This window comes from Nelumbo nucifera, chromosome 2 (assembly GCF_055504915.1).
Source record: "Nelumbo nucifera cultivar China Antique chromosome 2, China Antique-T2T, whole genome shotgun sequence".
Taxonomy (NCBI): Eukaryota; Viridiplantae; Streptophyta; class Magnoliopsida; order Proteales; family Nelumbonaceae; genus Nelumbo; species Nelumbo nucifera.
This window is the reverse complement of record NC_142650.1, coordinates 19,840,931-19,856,847: the sequence shown is the minus strand read 5'-3', so window position 1 is coordinate 19,856,847 and position 15,917 is coordinate 19,840,931. Positions and strand designations below refer to the sequence as shown.

General features: G+C 36.8%; 1 protein-coding gene across 6 annotated transcripts in view; it reads right to left on the bottom strand.

Moving 5' to 3' along the window:
- The window catches only part of LOC104595072 (OVARIAN TUMOR DOMAIN-containing deubiquitinating enzyme 12-like), a 33,727-nt gene extending 19,123 nt beyond the window's left edge, over positions 1 to 14,604 (bottom strand). For 3 of the 6 annotated variants that reach the window (XR_016082564.1, XR_734827.3, XM_010255645.3), the window contains exons 1-5: positions 14,348 to 14,604; positions 2,897 to 3,423; positions 2,632 to 2,801; positions 1,501 to 1,574; positions 1,257 to 1,311 (exon numbers count right to left, since the gene is read on the bottom strand). Coding sequence is in view for 4 of the 6 variants with exons in the window: in XM_010255645.3 (XP_010253947.1) it covers positions 1,257 to 1,311; positions 1,501 to 1,574; positions 2,632 to 2,801; positions 2,897 to 3,233 (636 nt within the window). In the remaining 2 variants the exon portion in view is untranslated. Of the gene's footprint in view, positions 1 to 1,256; positions 1,312 to 1,500; positions 1,575 to 2,631; positions 2,802 to 2,896; positions 3,424 to 14,187; positions 14,245 to 14,347 lie in introns of all 6 variants that reach the window. The other 3 variants (XM_010255646.3, XM_010255648.3, XM_088898281.1) reach the window with 3 other exon arrangements.
- Between the last annotated feature and the right edge of the window lie 1,313 nt (positions 14,605 to 15,917).

Sequence of the window (15,917 nt, the reverse complement as noted above, 5' to 3'; positions counted from 1 at the left end):
TGTTACCTCTCCTAAAAACAAAAAGAAAAGATTACAGAGCTGCCCAAAAAAAAAGGACCAAAAAAATAGAGTGGCTTTCCCATGTTGAGTGCCTCTATGCTTTCTAGGGCTTTGAAGCAAGGGAAAATGTGGTTTCTCAGGCTAGAACAGCCACATGATATTAGAATTCAAAACAGAAAGCTTATTTCATTTGATTCACAAAATAGCCCCACTTCAAGTCTTCTGGTTCCAGAGAATCAACACTTCCCAAAAATAAGACTCAATGAACAATTTCCAAAGCTAGAGCTGACATAACACAATAACAAATACAAATTAGATAGCACTACAATTCACCTAATGAATCTTATGGCACTGCTTTAGATCCCCATCAAATAGTAGCACTCGAACAAAGGTATGGTTTTTCTTCTTTTATTGGTAACTTCCAAATTTCATTAACAATAAAACAGTGAAAAGTAAACATACACAATGAAAATTACCCCCCTGAATTTCACTTGCAACAAAGACCCCCTGAAAGTTCAGGGGGGTATTTGTCACTAACCCCATAGTACAAGGGCGGTCTTTGTAACTTACCCTTCTTTTATATATTCTGCTTGCTAATGCTACTGACAACCCACTTCAGCAATATGGATAGAGATAGAACAAAATTAAAAACTATCCCAAGTTCAGCTGAAAACCTAGTTAGAGATACAAGTGTATGAAGGTTCATTTAGTTTCACTTCAGATCAGAAAGGCCTCTCACTGCATAAACTTGAGAAAATGAAATCAGATTGATAGTTGACAGTCTACGTTACAAAATATTTGATAACATGGTTCAAAATGACAATAGACTTGATACTAAAAAATCAAGTATCAAGCCATATAAAGCATCAATATTTTCTGTTTTATAAACATTTCTTGAACGCCCATCATTCCACCATAACTTAACACCTAATATCATTATTTAAGCTTGTCAGATGTCCCTAATTCCTTTTATTGTCTCAGCAACCTCAAAAACTGACATCATATGATACAGTACGATACATATTGATACTTTGAACCATAGTTGATAATAAGAACACACCAGTAAGATTCGGTAACATTGAGTTCAATTCACCTAACTGCAATTGGTTGGGAACAGTTCACTCACAGAATACTCACAAACTCTCTAAAGATCTGAATTTTAAGGTTTTATTGCTAAAAGTGAAACTTCTAGTGTCACACAAAAATAAACATTGCTAATACATGATTTCCATGGGAAAAAAGCCAAACTAACTAACCTGGCAGTTGCCATCTCCTTGAACCTTGAGCTCAACCAAATCATATAACTGCAATCTAAACAAGATGAAACAGTCTGAACATAAATATAGTACATATGGAATCATGCTAAACAGGATATAGACATGTAAAGCCTGAATAGAACACTTAATCCCAGAAAGAAGAGCTAACCTCTCATAAGTCAATCACTTGGTAAAACTAAAGCATATTTTCAACACAGTTGAGGAGAAAAGCTATTGGTAATACCTGTCCAGCAGCCTTTGATGATCTGAAGTTGCTTCATCAACAGAAGGTATTTCTCCATTAATTCTAGGAACATGCTGTAAAAACAGTGAAAAAAAATTAAGGTTGTTAAATTGCAATTCATTGAAGGCCTAGAACCAGTGGATAGCATGAAACAGAAAATGCCATCCTAGCATAAAACTACACTTCAAATGGCATTCTACCACCTTGAAGCAATGATGCAGGTTTAATGTCCAAATAATTTTCTGATTAATCATTTGTTCAAATTCAAGATAAAGTCAGATAGTAAGGTAGTAATATAATATTATTATAGCCAATCAGGAGTACTCAAGAAACAGAATCTGAACATACAGATGGCCCTTTTTCATTTTTATATGTTAAAATATTATGACTTTACCCTTGTTCCACAACCAGTGATGCAGGTTAATATCAATACAGTACACAGTTGACTTGTCTAATTATTGATGTTTTTCTTCAATTGATGAATTTGTCATCAGCAACAATATATTCAGTGATCAAAACATAAAATGGATGCACCAAAATGTGGTAGCACAAAAAACAAAAATGACAATCACTCCACAGAATGTCTACAAGTCATAACAAAAATAACAGGATACTACAGAGGTACTTCCAGAATACATTTTTTTCGATAAATTACTTCTAGAATACATTTCTATCATTTAGACAACCCATTCCCCCCTTTTCTCTTATCTCATAAAAATTCATTTATTTCTTTTATCAGAAACAGTATGTCACTCATGAAAATCTTCATAAACACTAGAACTTTCATTTTGCACAGGATACAAGTAGAGAAATAAGCAATTTAAAGACTAGAAGTGAAAGTAATATAATCTAGAAGAATTGTATCCCAATCTCCCCATATTAGATCTGTGCACGGGTCCATATCTTAGGTAACTTACCCTAAGAAATTAAAGATAGTGATTCAGTTACTTCCTTAAATATTTGTCCGATCAAATTAACCAGATGCTAAAACAAGAGACATTAAAAAGAGAACAATACATGTAAACCATGTAGAAAAAAGGGTAACAAATAAACATTCAAATATTGATGGAAGGAACTTCATATTGATTTTGTAAAAGGTATAAAATGGAACTAAAAAGAATCTACACTTACAGGAATAGGAACCATCTGGTTTAACCTCTTCCCCAGTTCTCCATCAAGTGCATACTCATCTGTTAACTCTAGTGAATATGGGCACTCCTCATTATATGCTCTTTCATCAGGGCTAGAACATGAACTAGAGGCCCCAACACCATCTGTATCTTCATGGCCACTTTCATGCCCTACACATTGGAGATTATATGATCATTATAGATAAAGGTGACTCAAAACTAGTAAATAAATTAAGAAAGTTCCCAAATTTCAAATACAACTATACCAGAATTGTAATTTCTCACGGATGGTCCAAGCCAATCTTGTGCAAGAATTGATGCTTGCAAATGTTCTTCTTCCGCATTTGTAGATCCAGATGCTTCTGCAATGGCAAGTTGTGACAATTCTTCTTGAAGAGCATGTGCAATAACCTCATCATTCTCTACATTGCTACACTCTATTTCTATGTCATAATGACTTTCTCTGCCATACTGCCCATCATAGTAGTCCGAATCATGTTGAGTGACAGTTCCAAAATACACAGAGTTGGGAAATAAATAATCACCAACAAGATGGTGGAGACCCCATCGAACAACATCAGGATCTGGCTCGTGTGAAATCATTGGCTTTTTACAAAACTTTCAATGCAATAGTTGTTTTCTCCAACAGACAATTTGATAAAATCCTAAATTGCAACTTCAATGGCTTCACTTTGAAAATGTGGTCAAGGAACACAAGCATCCACTAGAAGATCCAAGAATGATCAAGCAACTTCTTCTATGGTACCTGAAAATTTAAACACCAATATTTGACCTGGAAAGACGAACAAATATGTCAATCATTTCTTACAAAATTTAGAGAAACTGTTGCAGAAAATATGAACATGGTTCAAATGAGAAGCTGCTAATGTGATATTCATATAGTAAAATGACAACTCTCAAAGAACCATTCAACCTAAAAACTTAATCTGTTAGGTGAGGTCCCTGAATAGGTTTTTCTTCTCGAACACTTCCCCTCACGCAAAAGCCCATCGAGCTTGAAGTGTGGAAAAGCATAGGCCCACCCATACCTTGTGCTGAAATTTAATTAATTATCATGGGGTAATAAGGATTGAACATTAGACCACTTTGTCAGACAGGCTCTGATACCATCTCAAAGAACCATTCAACCTAAAAGTTTAAGCTGTTAGGTGAGGTCCCTGAATAGGTTTTTCTTCCCCAATAATAACAACAAAGGATTGTCCGAGAAAAAACAGCATATTTGCTCTATAATGCATTGATAGGACTGTAAATAAGAAAAATAGAAGAAATTTTAATCTAGGAATTAACACCTAGGCTCCTCTAGCAGTCAACACTTAGAGAAACTATTAGCAAACAACACCTAATAGCTTCCTGAAGGAATTAAGACCATTCAGAAAATTAAATAACTCCAATGTTGCATGGAAAATCCACGCTTACATATATTTATAGGCAAAGATTGGAAAACCAAGCTAATCCTTTCTCCCCTTGTTTCACACTTTAGGACCACTAAGAAATACTAGTAAAGCATTAAGGATCAGTGATTTAAAAAGGTGCACCTTAGGCATGCCTAGTGTACCTTGTGCCTCAGCTCAATCATCCAAGAAGGAAAGAACCCCTCCCCCCCCCCCCCTTGTTATGTTGTTCATTCATTTTTCTTTATATAAGACTTTTTTTAGAAGACAAGGAAATATATTTAAATTTTTTTTAGCAAATGTAACTTTTATTGAAAAAAGAGATTGAAAAAAGGCAGCTCATAGAATTAGAAATGAAAGATCTTTAACATCACATTAACTATTTGAAACAATGCAATTCGGAAAGAAATAGAGAGATTGAAAGTTAGACATGCTTGAATTGTTGAGTGCTTCATTATGTTTTATATGTTATGTTTGATATTATTTTTGTATTTTCACTTTGAATATATTTTATGTTATGTTCATATATTTTACTTTGTTTTAATAGGCTTTTTAAAACATTTAGTTTAAAATTGAAGTTTGCATTATTTAATTAATATTATTTCTAATATTTTCTTCATTTATTTTGAATTTTTACACATTTTGCATTTTTCTTGCATTTTTTGTTTTTTAAAAAGTTTATGCCTTGCTTCAAAAAAGCATGTGCCTCACCTTGTTCCTCAGGTGCAAAAAGCTCTTCACACTTTTTTTGCACCCTACACTTTTAAAACACATCTAAGGATAGGACAAATCATAGTTGACTTAGAACTAATAATTTGACTTGAGAATAAGATAAGATCAATATTAATTACTTAAGACTATGGATTTGACCTACTAAATAACTTTTGACTTGCTAAGATAACTTTTTCACTCAATTAGGAAAAGCAAATAGTGTAATTAGGAAACCAACACCTGATACAATAAGGCAAACCACTAAGGACTGAAATAATGAAATATCAAACTACTAGAATACTTTAAGAATGGAATACCCTTCCCATCCAAAAGTACAAACGAAACTAAAAATTCAAAATATTCTAGATGTGGCTTATTAGCTCTTTCATCATTCTCTCCCGTTCAAAAACTTGAAGATGGAAATTACCTTGATTCTCTTAGAAGAATCTTTTTTAAGAATAAAGACAAAAGATTTCATTAGAAGATAAAGAAGCATTACAACCCAGGTGGGTGTCAGGGTCACATGCCACTAATACTCTAATCAACAAGATAACTTTCAGCATTACAGGCTTGAATTTCAACCACATACCAAAAACTTTCCCCAAATCTGCTCTTCTTTCAATATGAGCAAAACTGGAAGGACCCAAACCCAGTCTGTCACTAGTTTTCCAACTGAAGCAATGGGACACCTCAATACTGTTGGACTTATTCTCAAATATCCATCTGTTTCTTCCATTCCAGATAGTCCAACAAACTGCAAAAGGGATGCAGCTCCAAACTATCCTAGCCTTTTCACTCCCTCTGACCCCGAAGAGTGTAGAATAAAACTTCGGGATGAAATAGTCAACCTTGCATTAAAAAAAAAAGATGGCAGATTGTCTCCTCTTCCATCTTGCACATATAACAGAAGCTTGCCATGTTGAAGCCTCTATTCTTCAAGTGGTGTGCTGTTAAAATGCTGTCTAGGAAAACCAGCCATACAAAAGCTTCCACCCTCTTTTTTTGATAAATGAATATGATTTTATTAATGAAAAGATCAAGAGGTTAAATCCAGGCTACCCATAGAAAGGTACGAGCTGTTACCGCTGCCACCCTTGGTGTCTGGATTCCCCCATACACCCTCTGCCTGTACTGTGGTCATACAGTCTTTGATAAGGGTCAACTAGAAAGATTTCACTGAAAATTTTCCATTCCTGCTTTCCAGCAACAAAGTACATTCTTGCGATTCATGATCCCTAGGGGTGCTCACAGTTTGGTTAACCGAACCGTGGGCTTATTTTTGAAACCGAAGCCGATCGGTTAACCGGTTGATCGGTTCAGTTCGTCAGTTTTCTATTATTTGCAATATATATTATAAAAAATAAATATAAATATATAATAAAACACTAGAAATATATATAATATTATATTTTAAATCATAAATAATATATTATATATTATAAATATATAATGCATATTTATCAATTTATAATGTATAGAAAATATAAAATATATATAATATACATAAAAATACATAAAATATATATAAATAAATGTATACCGGTCAGTTTGGTTAACCGCCGGTTTTCTATTTTGTTTAACCGAAACCGAACCCGTACCATCAGTTTTTTAAAATACCAACCAAACCGATCGGTTCGGTTACCCAAATTTTGAGTTTGGTTTTGGTCGGTTTGGTTTTTCATTTTTTCTTGCTCACCCCTAATGATCCCTCAATGGTCTTCTAAACCTTGGACACCGTACCACCTGATCACCTCTGACTTCATAGCATTGATCAATCCTTAATTGACGTTCAGACAACCTATACTAATTGGGCTCACCTAATACAACTTCCCCACTCCACTGCACTAATCCTCCCAAAACCTTATTACTCTAGGACCATCTCCCACCTTGAATCTTACCAAACTCCTAAAATCCTGATTAAAACCTATTATACCATTCCATACTCACCCCATAAGAATTAGACACCTCCCTTGATTCCCATCCAAACCTTACCACCTCATACTTCCCTACCACCACCACCCTCTAAAGAATAATGTGGAGGATATGTTAGTAAGTGATAGCAACTCTCATTATTGGATTTACACAAGATACACCAGTTGGGAGAGAGACAAGAATTAGGTTTTCTCTTTTGTAACATATCTAGAGTACTAATCTTCCCATGCACTACTTCCCAACAAAAGGCTCTTACTTTGGGTGGAATGGGTCTTCAGTAGAACTCTTTACAGGGAAAGGAAGGAGAACCTGACTGAATACACAGTCTTGAACAAGGAGGCAAAAGAGAACAAACCCTTAGGATGATGGGGGGCCCAAATACACTTATCAGACTTATCAAAGTCTAAACTAGCATTTTGAAGGATTTGTAAAATATTCGACCGAGCTGATACTTCACTGTCACTTAGACCTCTACAGAAGCCAAAGTCCCAATTGAGACCCACAGGGAGTAAGGGAGGAACAATAAAATTTGACACAGTCGCACACTCATTTTTATACGGGGAAACCGAATATAAAGCAGGAAAAAGATCCTTTAGCAAACAAGAGCCAACCCATGTATCCTCCCAAAATTTGACAAAAACCGCAGAGCAAACACCATACCTGAAAAATACGAAGTCAGAAAGGCAAAGTGCGGTGGATGGCTTTCCACTAAGAGGCCACAGTAGCCCTATTACATATTCCTGCACCCCAATCGTTTCCTAACCTCCCATGTATGCTTGCTATTACTTCATGCCACAATCTATCCCTTTCCTCTAGCCACCTCCATATCCGTTTCCCTAACAGAGCTGAATTCTTTCTATCTATATTTCCAATACCCAACCCACCCTCCTGGAGGCTTCTACACACCATCTCCCATTTAACTAAATGATCTTCCTATCCATCACTTGTCTCCCAAAGGAAATCTCTGATCACCTTTTCAATTGTTAGACTCCTTTTGGGGGATCCTAAAGACTAATAAAATATAAATTGGTAGATTGGAAGAGTGGATTTAATCAAAGTAATTCTTCCTCCCAAGGGCACATAATTTATCTTCCAAGTTGCCAACTTCTTTGCACACCTCTCAACAACTAGATTCCAGAACCTGCTTTCTCTAGGGTTAACTCCTAATGGAAGGCCAAGGTAGGTCAGGGGCCAACTAGCCGTGGAACACTCTAAGGTGTAGGCCACAGAGTTTACTTCCCCATCCTCCATGTTGATCCCCACTAAACAACTCTTCTCAAGGTTCAATTTTATATTAGAGACCAGCTCAAACTTCCTCACCACCTCCTTCAAGTTCCTCACCACACCTTGCTCTCTTCCTTCACAGAAGATTATGATATCATCCACAAAATGCAAATGTGTCACTGAAACCATATTCCTTAGGATTTCCCACCCTTCTATTTCATTCTCCCTATCATCCTTTGAGATCATTCTACTAAACACATCAGCTACTAGGGTGAACAAAAAAGGTGAAAGAGCATCACCTTTTTGTTCCATTCTCTTGTGAGAATTGTTAAATCAAGCACTATTGATCGTCAATCAATATATATTTTAAGATGAATTACTAGACTTTCTTTCTCATAATTAACACATCTATTTGGAATTTCTAGAGCTAGAGCCAACCCAATTGTATCTTAATCATTGGATTGCATCAACATTCAACTATGTTTTGTGATCTTGACTCTACATTTTCAACCTTTTCTTGAACCTCCACCTTGCTGATTTCAGATTATTTTTTATCAGATTCCTCAACCTTGACCTATAATGGTTGTTGTTGTAAACTTCAAGCTTTTCGATCTCAATTTTTTTATCTCCTTGCAAAATTCCATCTTTCTTCTGCCTCGTAAATCATAACTCTCTATTCGAAAGTATTATCAATTAGATATCATTTTCTTGTTACCTTAACTATCTACACACATAAGAAGTCTCCTTGGAATTTTTTATCAAGTCTTCTTATGAAGATAAGCATCTTGTTATCTCATTTTTCATTCATAAGATGTGCAAATAAAGACCGCATCCTTTTTTAGCAACTAATCTAGGCTTATAAGTTTGAATGTCCCAACTATATGGGGTCAGCTACATGAATTCTGTTCTGCCATACCACTTTTTTTATGATGAATGTTCTGCCATTCCACTTTGTTAAGTTCCATATCCATTTTAAAACTATGCGCCCTAAGATCATTTCTCACTACTTTAGCTCATGTCCATTTTGTCATATTCCTAGCTCTTCTAAAGCCTCCAACTTGCAACAGATAACTTCTTTTCATTGGTGCTGTAGGTGGTCTTCTCCATACCTAACTAAATTATCTTAGTCCATTTTCCTTCATTCTATAACCCATTGGAGCTAATCCTAGGTTCCTACAAGTATGTTCATTTTTTATCCTATCCCTTTTAGTTTTCCCACTCACATTTCTGCTACAATTATTTGATGCCAAAAGGAGTAGGTCTTACATGTATAGGCAAAGGCACCACAGAAATAATATTTGGTAGCAATCTCCCTACTCCACTCCTTACAATACTTTGACAAGATCTGTTAAAAATCTAAAAGCTAATTAAGACCTAAAGAATCAATCCCAACCATTGATTTAAAATAAATTGGGTAAAAAACTGTAAAATCCTATGAACAACTGAATTACTGAAATACCCCTAAGATAAAGAATCCCAATATAGACCTGTAATCTGTCCATAAATTGGCCATAATTTGCTCTCTTGCTCGGATCATACCAAAATCAGTGTTTTGAAAGCAAGATTTTGAAACTAAAGAGCATAACGCACAAGGAGCAAGGCAAGGTGCTAGATAGATAGATAGATATTCAGAGAGCACCATTTTACTAACATGAAGGTTGTAGCATTATACGATCAAGTCCAATATACCAGACATTTTAAGTATACCACCTAAGTGCTCATAATTTGACAATCGGTATTGCAGTGAACACAACCAACTGGCAAAACAGGATTCATGTAGTCAACCCCATATAGTTGGGGTAGGGCTTACATGATGATGATGACCTAATTCAAATATTGGTCATTGGCAGATTGGTTGGCTTCAAAAGGAAGAAAATGGGTTCTGGAAGTTTTCAAATGAGAAAAACGATGTATAAATGGCTAACCCTGGATATGGAAATTAAGCTTCAGTGGATTAAGAGAAGTGCCGAACTGCCAACTCCTTTGCATATGCACTTGTGAAACAAGGGGTGGGAAGAGTTATTCTTTCGTGGGCAATTTTGTAATTGAAGTTTTATTCTTGGGGATGGTTAAGAGATTTTACCCCTCCCCTCGCTCTATTATATTTGCTCCCCTCCATTTCTAATTTTAATAAAATTTCAGTTATTAACCCAAAAAATTAAATATTTTATCGTAGGGATGATCATTGGTCGGGCTAGCCCATATGAAATATATATAAATATATAAGATATTACACCATATATATACAACTTCCGAGCCAGGCTGGGCTGGCTGGACCTTGGACTTGTTTGGCTGAAGCTAGGCCTGGAAGAAATATGATTACCCATGCTCAGAAATTTCTAGGCCAGGGGTCATGTAGGTCTGGGCTGAAATGATCAAAACTAGAAGAAGAAATTTCTTCTTTCTCTCCCTTTTTTTTTGAGAAAGGTAAAGTATAATATGCTGTATTAATATCAAAACAAGGTCCTCTGTACATAACAATCCACTAGGAACCTCCAAAAAAAGTCCACCCTTAAAAAAGAAGAAGAAAAGTTTTCATTTCTGAATACATTATGGACAGGCAACCAGCTCTTTAAGAAACCTACTGCTGCATTGATTATACTGCTTCTGAATCCAGTTTCTATTCAAAAATTCTTAATTTCTTTCCAGCCAGCTGGCCCACAATACTGCAGCTAGAATTGAGGACTAGCATACCTTCCCCTTTTAGACATACCCTGGATTGGCCATCCTTTTAACAGGCCCTTCACTGACCCTGGAGCACACCAGTTCATGTTTATAGCATTAACAAAGTAGTTCCATATTGAAGCACTGAAGCTACAGTGCAGAAATAGGTGGCACGATGTCTCCACCTCTCGATTGCAGAGAACACAGAGCAAGTCGGGGACATTAAACCCCTTCTTCATCAACATGGCCTTAGTCAAGCATTTGTCCAAAACAGCCACCCACAGGAAGAATTTTACTTTAGAAGGGCCTTCTGCTTTCCATATTAATTTGCTTGGGTAAGATTCTCTTACCTCTCCTACAAGGCCCAAATAGAAGGACTTGACAGAGAACTCTCCAGAACTTGTCCATTTTCCAGCATCTTGTATCTTGGACTTGCAAGTTCATCTGCTGATTTTGAAGGATTTTGAAAAGATGGGCCACCAGAACCAGCTCCCAATCATTGAAACCTCTCCTAGAGGAAGGTGTCCAAGTCACAACAACAATCCAAGCCTTATCCCAACTATATGGGTCGGTTATAGGCAATTACAAGAATCATGTTTCACCATTCTATTATATTTAAAGTCATATCCATTATTAAACTATTGGCACTTAAATCATTTCTTACCACTCCTACTCATGTCCTTTTTTATCTAACGCTAACCCTTCTGGCCCCTAAACTTGTAACAAATCACTTCTTTTGAGTGCTGTTGATGGTCTTTTATGCACGTAACTGAACCATCTCTCTCTCTCTCTCTCTCTCTCTCTCGATCAATAACAAAAACAATATCAATAATAAAGAACAATTAAGTACAACGAATAAGGGGAGAGATAAACTCTCTTAGCTCTCCCCAAGGAAATATCAAGTTACAACATAGCCCAAAACAAATTGTTCCTTCCCACCCCTTGTTTAGCCAGTGTGTCAGAAAATGCATTGGCTTCTCTTCTCACCCAATTGAATGTCACCTCTACCCCTAATAATAACCTCATGACCTTCCTTTTTTCATAGATGTCGCACCACCATCCATCCTCCTCATCCTTTTGGAGCCAATTAATCACCAGTTTAGAATCTCCTTAAATTGACAACTTTTGGATGTTCACCTCCCGGAATATCTCTTTTTTTTTATGGGCAACATAGAAAAGATTTCATTAATTAGAAAAATCAGGTTACAATAAGAAGTTGTGAAAAGAAAAAACCAGCTTTAGAAGCTGACCCAATCCAAGATTACATTTGAGCCCAAAACATGTGTTCTATGTACCCCTTGCTTGGCTAAGCTATCTACCAAACTGTTGGCAGTTCTTCTCACCCATCTCACTCAGATTAACATCTCCCGGAATATCTTTAAAGAGGTCTAGTGTCTTCACCCATTGAATCACTCTAATGTAATGGCTTCAACAACCACATCCCTACTTCTTTCTTTATCCAAAAAGGTTCTCTGGTTCCTCTCCTCCCAAATCATCTAGCAGATTGGAACCCTTGTACACCTCCACAATATTCTTCCCCTCTTGTTTTGCTAGCTTACAAAAGTAGGAGCAAACACTTTGTAAATTAGATGGAGGGTTCCACCTGCACCCAAACAAACAGAGAAACCAATCCCAAATTGAAGAAGAAAAGGGCAAGAAATTAAGAAGTCATAGCAATTCTCACCATTAATCTTGCAAAGAGAGCACCAATGTGGGGAAAGGCACCATCTAGGTCTTGTTCTCTAAAGTAAGGCATAAGTATTAATTATTTCTAGATACACTTCCCAACAAAAACCACCCACTATAGGCGGCATAGGAATACTCCAAAATCCTTTTATTGAAAATTATAACCCAAGACTATCACTCGGCTGAATCCAAGGATGAGAAACATGAAGCAGTAGTAAAGATACCAAAGGGAGAGGGGGTCCAAACCCTCCTATCGCATTTTTGCCACACTCATTTTTTGGACCATTGTTTCTTGAATCATCATAATAATAACAAGAAGAAAGATATTTTTTATACAAATGGAGTGTAACAGTGTCATATCCATCTAATCTAAGCCTTGTCCCAACCATATGGTTAGCTACATGAATCTTGTTTTGCCATTCCATTCTGTTCAGTGTCATATCCATCATTAAATTATGGGTGCTTAAATCATTTCTTATTACTTCCACCCAAGTCCTTTTCGATCTGCCCCTAGCTCTTCTAGCCCCCTCAACTTGCAACAAATCACTTTTCCCAATAGGTGTTGTATATGGTCTTCTATGCATGTGAGATATCCATCTCAATCTACTTCCTCTCATTTTATCACCTATTAAAGTTACTCCTAGGTTCCTTCTTATGACTTCATTTCTAACTCTTTCGGTCTATCCTTTCTAGTTTTACTTTTACCAATCATCCATCTAGGCAATTGCATTTCTTCCACACTAAAAAAATAGCACTATTGGTGTCTTGGTGAGAGTAAACTATGTAAAACCAAATACAGGAAGATTTTTATATTTTGCTGCACTTGCTATACATTAAAAGAAAAGCATTAGGTGACAACAATAGTAAAAATAATGATTCCTCCCACACTTAAGCCACTCATACGGTCCTCATTTTATAATTTCTACAGAAATGCCCATTCATCTTTCCTTCACCTGCTCTTCCTTCATAAAGGCCCAGTGGTTTTCTCTCTTAATGCATCTAACATTATCCATCTTCATATTTTATCTACCCCGTTTTTAAGAAAAACATTTCTCGCCTTCTTAAGCCTCTTGATAACAGTACAGTTCATTAGTGGCCATAAATTTTCACCTCACTAGCTCCCTATTTTGTTTTCCTCATCATGCTTCCATATTAGGGGAAAAAAGGTGACCCCAAACCCTTTCCAAGCGTATTGTTACTAATGAGCTTTTGACCTCACTAATAACTCACAAGAGTCTAATCTTACTTTTATGAGTTACTTTTCTGTGTAGATTTTCCAAAAATTATTTCTACAGTGTTAACGCATTTAACCATATATTCCATATAGATAGAGCCTACATTGAGTTAGAGCTAAAAATAACTCTTGATTGTTTGGTCAATACCTTCCCATTTAATGTTTCATGTAACTGGCTCAAAATGCCACAAATTCCTTCCCAAGATATTTCAACCAATTTACTTGGGTAATACTAGTATTCCATATCAAACCCCCAAGGAAAACAAAAAAAAGGCGAAAATTCTGGTGAAATAAATAAAACGTTGTACTGAACTATTTATTTATGCTCTTTCGTATGTTTTTTATGTTTCGCTACTGTGCTCTTTCGTACAATTAAATGCTCTTTCTGACCCTACAAATAGAGAAACATCTCAATATCACGATATCTCCCAAATGAAATAGCTTTTCCTAATGGCAACCAACCGCACTCAAAATTCAAATGGAATTCAGAAAGCCAACGAATTTACAAAGCCTGAAGTGAACAATCTAGGGCTTTAAACCCTTCAAATCATCGAAACACCACAATAATAAAATCAAATTACAAGCTTAAGGGAAAGAGAAAAAAAACCGGCAAAAGAGTAATATAAAGAAGAACGAAAATGAATGAAATCCTAATGCATCAGAAACTGGGAACGAAGATGAAGAACTTCCGTACTTCATCATTAAGAAATCCCATACCCACTCGCCCATAAACTCCACCAACCGCAAAAACCTAAAATTTCAAAACGAAGAAAAAAAAATAAAAATGAAAAAAAAAACGAACTATTGAACCTAATTTGAAGCTTAAAAAACATCTTAAACGGAGAACGACCAACCTCTGGATCAAATCAAATATATTTCAATTTTCTTCTCCAAATTGCAGGACCGAAATCCTTCGAAACGGATCGCAGGGCTTCAAATCCGAATAACGAAACCAAGAGAAGTGAATTCTTCAAAGGTTGCGCTCGAGACGCCACATAGGAAGATAACGATGTACACAAGATTCCGTGAAAGCGAGAAAATCGAAAATCGCGGACGTTTGGAAGGTAATTCTTATATACGCTTCCTCAGGAGGTTAAATATCGAGCGACTTGCAGAGACATAACCAAAGATGAAACATATATTGGTGCATTTTGTTTGGATGGATGCGGGTCATAGTTGCCGTCCATTTAAGCATTTATTTTTGTTTTTTATTTTGATAAGATTAAGCGGTTGCCGTTTGAAATTCTACTTTCTCCGTTTTTCGCGTTATAGAATTCCGAGAATCCGCTGGCCAGGATAGCCGAATTCGCATCAGCGCCCCACTCGCACCTCACAAATCATCCCATTACCAGTCAGCCGTGTGTTGGGAGCATCTCCAGATAATTAAAGATGTTCCGAATGCACGCTGAGATGTGCATGTGGGGCGCGAATCTGATCTCAGGATAGCCGGCCTGCTGGGTATGATATGGGATCTGCTCCCAAAGAAACCTGTTCCAACACGCTTCTAGTACCCCATCTCCCATGGAATGGGATCTGCTTCCCAATGCATGATAGGATGTGTGTGTGTGAGGCACCAACTATGAGGAGCAGATCTAGTCTCATCTCCTATGTCGTTGGGGCCCATCATAAGAGTCCTGCCATGTATGAGATGTGTGGTGTTAAATGCTGTTGGTAGGGTATTGGAATGCCTCTTCTTGGCAGGTGATTGTGATTCCTCCCCCATGATCCACCATAAATTCGAGACCAATATGTACTATATAAATATGGGAGATGTTCTAGATGTGTGGCTATAATGGATTTATTCCTCACATCACATCCTAACCATGTATTGAGAATATTTCCTCACGAGTGATTATAAAGTATAGGAGATGTTCTCAATTAATGGCTTCAATGTGTGTGAAGTTGATGTAGTGTGATGAGCAACAAACCTAATCCGGATGCCGCATCCGTGCGAGTTCAAATCAACCCCCCCACAATATTCCATAGCACATTCCTCATTTGTATTGAAAACATCTCCTGATGATATCATTTCTGAGAATATCATGGGGAGATGTTTCCAATACACGGAGGGATGTGCTTTGGAACATTGTGGGGCAATCTTGTGGGGGGCTGATTTGGTCTCGCATCATCCTATAAAGTAGATGCAACTTGCAAGGGGTCACCATGTCCTACCAACAATATCTGACATCGTACATCTTATACATGGTGAATTCCACTTTTATGGTGGGCCCAAGTTTTATAACGAGATATACGGTGTGAGATCAAGTTGATAGGGTGTTGAAACTTGTTTTGTTGTAGATAATCCTCACCCAGGAGACGAACACCACGTCCATGAATAGGTAGGCGTGATGCGGCCGTGATCTCACCGGATTGACAATGATGTAAACCTTCCCTTGGTTTGACCGTGACAATTCTTTTTTTAAG